The sequence below is a fragment of the Dipteris shenzhenensis genome, chromosome 1 (genome assembly GCF_047967505.1).
Source record: "Dipteris shenzhenensis isolate YYH24624 ecotype China chromosome 1, Dip_SZ_1.0, whole genome shotgun sequence".
Classification (NCBI taxonomy): Eukaryota; Viridiplantae; Streptophyta; class Polypodiopsida; order Gleicheniales; family Dipteridaceae; genus Dipteris; species Dipteris shenzhenensis.
The window spans coordinates 35,842,243-35,850,136 of record NC_141596.1 but is presented as its reverse complement, the minus strand read 5'-3'; the positions used below and the strand labels follow the sequence as shown (position 1 = coordinate 35,850,136).

General features: G+C 43.3%; 1 protein-coding gene across 4 annotated transcripts; it reads left to right on the top strand.

The window, feature by feature from the left end:
- The first annotated feature begins 2,851 nt into the window (after positions 1-2,851).
- Positions 2,852-5,323, top strand: LOC147905757 (uncharacterized). 4 transcript variants are annotated; one of them, XR_015541778.1, is made up of 4 exons: positions 2,852-3,064; positions 3,163-3,228; positions 3,358-4,205; positions 4,541-5,323. XR_015541778.1 is itself a non-coding variant. In XM_087381698.1 (3 exons), exons 1-3 carry the CDS (start codon positions 2,882-2,884, stop codon positions 3,778-3,780), a joined length of 654 nt encoding a protein of 217 aa, XP_087237824.1. In that variant the 5' UTR covers positions 2,852-2,881; the 3' UTR covers positions 3,781-5,323. The 4 variants fall into 4 exon arrangements, 2 of the variants coding, with proteins under 2 accessions (XP_087237824.1, XP_087237808.1); XR_015541777.1 differs by having other exon boundaries at positions 3,358-5,088; positions 5,172-5,323; XM_087381698.1 differs by having other exon boundaries at positions 3,376-5,323.
- Positions 5,324-7,894: the final 2,571 nt, after the last annotated feature.

The following is a 7,894-nucleotide window of genomic DNA, read 5'->3' as shown; positions in this document are numbered from 1 at the left end:
AAATTTGATTACTGTAGAACTGATACAATAGATGGTGCTGCCTCCCAACCGTGCGCTCTTGTGAAAGAAGCTTCGATGGCATGCTAGAAACAATAGAAGACGGAGGCTAGATGCTAAGGAATCCGGGTTGCTGTAGCCAGTGATGAAATGGGCTTCATGGGCTTGCTCTTATATAGCCACCAGTCGTAGTCGGTTGGGCTCAATCGGGTGACCGACCCAGTCCGCCCAAAACGGTCGACTGGGGGTCAGTCCCGAAATAGGCCACTGACCACATGATAGAACCGGTGCGCAAAATAGAGCAACTAACCTACAGTCTCCGTTCGGCCCACAGCCATCCGGGATCATCTGGGACTCAAAACGGGCCCCGCAACCCGAGAGTGGGCTGCCTCCGAAAATGCTCCATCCACCCTCAATGCGGTCAGTCATGGGATGCCTTCCCGCACTTGCATGTAGCCTAGTTGGCAGTGTGCCAACTCCGTCCGGCCATCAGGCCACACATGGCCCCCATCTGGTATCCAAACCAGGACCTACCGGATAACCGAGCTACTCAAATGCCTTCTCCTCATATGGGGGGCTTACAAGTAGAGTTAGCTGGTTCCCGCATACTTACATGAGAGTGGAGCATTGATATCTAACGCTTTCATTATACTATCAAGTATGAATTAAACACTAAAAGATCAAAGTTTAGCACCTTTATTTTATTTGAAAAACCCGACCCCATCTATTGAAAAAATCAAAAACTTAAAAGTATTGTACATTTATAAACTAACAAAAGTCAAATACTACTAGCTAGCTAGAAACATTAAAATAATGTTACTTATGTCTCTGTGTGGGTTGATGTTAGCTAACAAAAGCAAGCTAGACAACCAACACATGATACTTTCTTAAAGGATAAATAAAGCTCATAAATTCAATTTGAAGTTTTATTAATCCTTTTGAAATCCTTTCTGCTATTTGGAGACTCTAGCACCAGGCAAGCTTTATTGAGCACTAGAGTCTTGTGCATATAGCAATAGTAGAACAATGATGTCTGTCTATATATCTAGTATGTTAGCATGTGATAACTTACACTTATGTCTTGGTATGTACAAATTACGTAAAATTGAAACAGTGTACAATAAAAATTGAATAATGTTGCGTAATATTTCTATTATCACACAGTCGTTGATTGTAATCAGTGCTTATTTATCACACATGGACTAGGTTTTTAAACATTCTTTTGTAAAAAGTACATATAAATTGATAAAGTTGCCAAAATCGATTAAAGCTGCCAATTTAGATTGAACCCTCAAATCCTAACACATATTAGATAATTGAAATTGAAACCCTCAAATCCTTACACATATTAGATAATAAGGAGAATGCTATACCCATAATCATCACGATTGTGAAAGTAAATAAGTAGATACACCATTTGGAGTTCTTATGCTACACTCACACTACAACTTTGGAAATTGTTTAGTACAAAATTAGAGACCATATTTCATAGCTTAAGTATGTGTTAAGGGTACTCGAGGGGTTCTCTAAATCATTGAATCATAATTTGCAGTCTGGTGATAAAAAACATTCCACACTTTTAAAAAGAATGTAAGAAAGAGATGACACACAAGGGAAAAATGGATTTTATGTGCTCCTCACTTCGGGATGCAATGGTTGGGATTGTACATACCTTCATGTTTTTTTTTGTGGAATTCAAAAGGCCGCATTTATTAGAATGCAAGTTGAGGTGTGCAAGTTGATGCATGTATGCCGTGGGTCTCCATGTGACGGTCTTGACCCTGCGGTACCTTCATGTTGCCTACTTTGAGCTACTTACCAGAAAAAATTTGCTATTGTGTTTGAGATGATTGTAATGTGTTTTGATTTTAAATCTCAAACTTGCAATTCGTATAGGAGGCATGTGGAGGTATAAGCAATGAGCATGGGGAGATATTATCTCATTTGTATAAGAACTATCTCTAAGAGGTGCAATTGAAAAGCGATGCTTCTGAGAATTAGTGAGGTTGAAATGTTCAATGCAAAGGTTGCTTCTGTAAGTCAAAAGGATCCTTCTCTTTGGAATTTGAAAATCCACAAGTTGAAGGTTCCATCAACCAAGATTGGGTCACTACTAGAATGATTTGTTTTCTCAAGAATTATGTTCTCTTAAGACACAAGCTATCACATTGTTAAAGGACGGAACGGCAACATAAACATGATAACTGAAATCTGTGGATGGGCTGATGGATTGGAACAACAACAAAGTCAAAGAAACACGAGCAATAGTGTAATGCATGATTTCATCTTGTGATAACCCCTTGAAGACGTAAGGCAAGTCACAATCTTTCCTTGGAGGAGTCAGGTGGATAAAAATGAAAGGCATGAATGAGGTAGGCTAGGTACATAACATTGAGAATATTGTTGACTTTTTAGGTGAGTCGGGTGAAGTCTGGCCTCTAGGCTAACTGCAGCTCTACTATTGTTACTTTCTTTTCTGAAATTAATTTACTTTCATTTTCCACCCAAAAAAGATCAATGTGTTTAAAAAACGTTGCTTGTAGAGTAATCTCCAAGGAAAAATACGTAAAAGTTCAAGAATAAGACCAACCGGTTACCGCACAAAGAGATTGAAATGGAGGGTGCAAACTCCCAGCACCTTCGGAGGAAAGGACGGTGCAGATTCCCAGGGAGGAAGAGCAAATCAGAAAGGGACACGTGGAAGTAGGTAACCGCCTGCACGTTTGCGCGTGGTGCTACGTGAGCATGGCGATGGTGCTGACGCGTGGAACTGTTGAGCCGACACGTGGTATTTCTATGGGCGTGTATAAATTTCCCAAAATGAGCATCTGTATCTTGCAATCTTTACGTTTTCCTCGTGAGCTCTTTCTGAGAATCAATATCAATGGCGCTCGCCCTCTCCGTCGACAATTCGTGTTGGGTCTCCGTTGCCATCTTCCGACCTTGCCCCCCCTTCACCACTCGCCACCTCCTCGCTCGCCTCTCCTCCATCTCCCAATCCTTCCATCACACCGGCTTCGTCCGCTCCGCCGTCCTCAAAAGCCTCAGCAACTCCTCCTCCGCTTGGGTGAGACCCGCTTCCTCCTCCCTTTCATTTCTTCGCTGCTCCGCTCCTACCCACTCTTTGACATGCATCTACTAACTCGTTTACCTTGCGCTGCGCAGGTTGCTGTGTACTCGGTTTGGGAAAAGGGAACCGCGGCAGACGTTCCTTGCGCCAAGAATCCAAAGGTGAGGCAGTCAGAGAATCCTTTCAAGAAAGAGCCAGTAGCATTGGTAGTTTCCGTCACTAGCTTTCCGGCAGTGAATTAGTACGTGAAATTGTGGCAATCTCCCAAACTAATGACTATTTGTTTACAGATGGATGTGTTTGACAAGGCGATTTCTCCCATAGCAAGAAGCGTCGATGTTAGCTGGTACGAAGTATCCTGCTGGGACTCCAAAGGGAAGGATTTGTTTCCGGAGATATCACAAGGAGATGTGGTGCACATACGGGGTATCATTGGAGATACCAAATATAAAGAATTGCTTTCGTATTCGTGCTTAGCCATTCAAAAGGCTTATTTCCAGAAAGTTGAGGGCTTGTTATCTTGCACTTTCTATAAATCCTTCGATGGTTTGAGAATGTTAGGATTGGGAATCTGGCAGCACGAAGAGGCAGCCTACGCATTCTTTAATACCCCAGGAGGAACACCTGGGGAATCGTACTGGAGGAACTTGGGTGCCAAATGCAGGTTTGGGATCTATGAGGTAGTGTTGGTGACATCGGAAGGACAAGAGTGATGAAACTCGAGTAAAACCTGCCGGTTCATTTATGAATTCTAGTAAAGCCCGGCTTGTTCTACAGCTTCCAAGTTCGAGCAGCTCGCTGCCAGCTTGCCAACAGAAAATTGGACAGCCTATGCCGCCACAGCACAAGCCGAAGAATACTTATAGACCGATCGGACATAGGGCCAAGCTGCATGATGCTTGGAAGGTGAACGCCTGCAGCTCGCTCGTGGACAAACATCATGCTTGACCGATCCAGGAAAGCAATGGCGCGTTGGCAACCGAAACAAGCCGAGCTAAGGGCCTCCTACTTCCAATTGCCAAGCGGGACAGCGCTGATAAGCGCTTTCTGCTCGGCGACGAGTACTATTGCTTGCGACAGCATATCCATGCCGCCGAAGCAGCAGGCAGATCCCTTACGACAGAAGAATTTTAAACTTGTAAGGAAATTTCCTACAAACAGAATCCCTCTACACAAACAGTCTTCATCAAATGTAATACTAGTATGTAACCCGCGCTACGCTACGGATGTAGAAGACTTCACCATAATTATTTTGAGTCTTTTTGCACGGGCAGTTCTTGAGTATAGTAGACGTCCGTGCTCTTTTTTGCTTTCACGAAAACTCACAAAACCATGACGGTAATGCTGCTCAACAGACTTAGAGTCCTGTTACCTTGCGTCAGCAAGAGAGGCACAGACAAAGTCTCTGCCTCTCCCCGATCATATACGATTTCCCCTCCCAGCTTTGACGTGAATGTGGCGTGATATCGCCAGACTGCCTTTGATCCAAGCATTGATTCTTCGCGAGGGAGAAAACGAGAAATATTGATTCTCAGCGAGGACGACGAAGATGAAGATGCAGGAGGAGTAACAGTCTCGCGCTCTCTGTCTTTGTCTCCATCCTGCCTTCCCTGATCAAGTCAGCTCCAATGCATCAGCCGCAGATGTGCATTTCTGCTTCGAAATCGTTCACCAGATCGGCAGGAAGCATCACTCAGCTCCATAGCTCAAGCATCTGTGCAGATAGCTACGATTCTTTGACCTTGTTTGTCGGAGGAAATCCGTTGCTCCGCGGGTGGGACTGTCTTTGAGTAGAAGAGGCTCCATTGCTGTAGAGAAAGAGTCGTGTATTGCTCCTTTCAGAAGGAGGTAAGCCTCATGGTGGGAGATTGCTCAATGAGAAGTCTCACAGTGTCTTGGTCTCCCAATTCTTCTCTCATCGAGCTTGCTGGCTTTGCAGAGTATGACTCACTGCATTCCGGATTGGGATGAGCACGGGGCGAAATTGATTGCCTTGCATCACCCGGGCCAGCGACGTACGCGTAAGAGTCACAGGGTTTTGTGGAAGTGTATCTTTCGATAGAAGCTAGCAAGTCAACTTACTCCGTCGAGATCCGATGTGTAGGCCTGAGAATGGTTCTGACGCGGTGAACCGGATGGAGAGGCAGTCGACGATGGAAGGAGAGGAAGAGAGGCAGCTTTGTGCGTGGTCTGCCGAACCTGCAATATCCCATCACTATAGCCATGGAGGAAAGGAATCGAAAGGAGGAAAGAACGCGATGGACGAAGAAAGGAGAAGGAGAAGAAGAGAGAGAGAGACGATGATCGCGCACAGCTTGTGATCCAATGGTGGGTATGGAATGTCCATAATCCAACGGCCAAGAATCTTCCAATCGTCCTCCCCCAAAGCTCTCCTTGAGAAAGAAAAAGATACCAATTGCATATAAGTTCACGCAATTGTTGAAATGTAATATACCAATTGCATATAAGTTCTCACGCAATTCTCGAAAGTTATTTCATTTTTATAATGAAAGTCTTCCCCTTATGTCCCCCTACAAAAGACAAAAATGTTTAACAAAGATGCTTAACCTCCAAATTTTTGCTTCGTGAGCTCAAACCTACCCATTATCCACGTCACACTAGTCTGGATTTTGCGGCAACACATTTCTTTCACCAGGTCCCGTGGCAAACTTGTTGAGCCAAGAGTCTTCATTAATGCATGCACTAGTCGGTTTTATATTACTTAAGTAATACTATTTTTGCTTATACTTGCCTAGTTTTGGGACTCAACACCCCATTTAAAGCAAATTGAACTCCGTAAGTCATGCGTGGGAATTTGCTCTTTTAGGGTTAGAAGAATTGATTACTTCTATTCCCCTAGTGGGGTGCTAGTTGAGAGTATATATGTGGGCGGATGATGACCTCCTCAACAATCTCTAAACACTACCTAATACTATAGTGTTTTTCTATGCAAACCATGCTACTAAAGATTAACGTGTACATTTTGAAAGATTGTGCTTATCCAAGAGTGTTGGTAGGTGGGAAATCGTCAAGGTAAGTGTAAGAGAGAATGGTTGAGGGTTGTATTATTTACAAGCAGTTGGAACAAGAAGAGATGAGACACAAAAGATGGTTGGTCTCCTCTATGGACTATCCTAGGAAGATTCTCCTTTGATGCTTGCAAGGCAGCCTTGAAGATTCCATCAAGAACATCCACTAAGAGAGGATAAATTAAGAAGGGATGAAGGGGCTAGAATTGAAGCAAATAAAAAATATTCTTTTTCTAGTTCGTTAAGGATGTAAAGACTAGGGAGAGCATTGACTAGGTTATGACGAGGGAGGGAGTCATCGTGGCCACTAGAGGCAAGGTTGAGCAAGTCTTCCTTGAGAAACTTTGCAGAATCAATGGATGCCCACTAGAGATAGGTGCATGTTAGAAACAAGAATACTCCTCTATGTTGGGACGCATGAATAAGAAGCTATGCCACTATAGTTGCCTTCACTGCTAAAAATGAGCTTAATAATGCCCCATTGAATATCATGGAGGATGGAAAATTTTTGGAAATGAATAGGTTTCCATAGGAGCCTTTCTGGCCTCTGATTAAAGTAGACTTGACTCACATAATTAATGAAGTATGCCAGTGTGGAAGCATTTCTATTGATGTAAACTTGGGGACGGTTAAGTTGATCCCAAGAAATCAGATATGGTTAAGGTTGGAGATTGGAGGTAAATCACTATGCTTGGAACTACCTCTAAGGTGTTTGCAAAAACATTAGCATTAGAAATTGTCTTTGCCATCTCAACAAAATCCCTACTTTTCTCATGGTAAATAACATTTTGGCAAACCCTCAGCTAGCACCCCAACCACCTCAAGAAGAAGGTAGACTCATTGCATGCTATCAAACTCTGGGGCGCCTCAACCCCTTGGACATGTGAAGTCATTAAATGGTTAATCGCATAGTGCCCTAGTAGAGGATTGGGGAAGGGGAATGACATCCAAGAGTCTCTTGCATTTCCTGAAAATAGCTCAGTTAGCATGGCTTTTAGTGAGCTAGCGTTGATACACAGAAAATAGTATGGACAAAAGAAGCTAAGATAACACACATGCACCAACCTTTGATTCCAGTAAACACAAATTACAATCACTCAGATAGTTTCTTCTTCTTCACAAAATTCCATGTGATATACATACTCGGTACCCAAGAACCTCATTGAACAACACTTCAATCTGAAAACCCTCAAAAGACACACCGAGTACTTCTAGGCCAAGCTCCCAAAGATAAAATCATCATATACTTTAAGGTTTGTATAAGAGAAAACAAACTGTAGCAGAAACTCAAGGGATCAGCAGCAGCAATGTGGGCTCGAGTTCAAGAGCACGTGCACCAGTATCTAGAGTAAGAATCCTAGACACAGGCACTGAGACAAACCCCCACAAAAAAAATTGACTGAACATGAACCACATCGACTCAAAGAGAACCAAAAGACTACACAACCCGAAACAGATAAACTTAGAACTGAACTTTCCCCCAAAACTCAGAAAATAGCCAACCTCAGAATTCTGTGAACCCACAGCCAAAACTCCTAAGCTTCCATCAAGGACAACATCACGTAACGCTTCACATAGTCATAACTGCACCATAGCATCTCCTTCATGTGGAGAAAACCAGCAACACGGCCTCTCTTATCATCACGGAGCCTGTCCACTCCAAATTTGCAATCGAGATTTACAACCCAGCACCCCAAGACTTCAGCAAAAGCAAACAACCCATACTCATCGCACAAGCTAAGTCTCTTAAGCTCCCAACAAGAGTAAGCAGCTCATAGCTTGGCATATGATCAAGATA

Coding starts and splice junctions, on each gene's coding strand:
- LOC147905757 (XM_087381682.1), top strand. CDS start 2,882: ATGGCGCTCGCCCTCTCCGTCGACAATTCGTGTTGGGTCTCCGTTGCC. Junction 3,065..3,162: donor GCAACTCCTCCTCCGCTTGG/GTGAGACCCGCT, acceptor TGCGCTGCGCAG/GTTGCTGTGTACTCGGTTTG. Junction 3,229..3,357: donor CTTGCGCCAAGAATCCAAAG/GTGAGGCAGTCA, acceptor ATTTGTTTACAG/ATGGATGTGTTTGACAAGGC.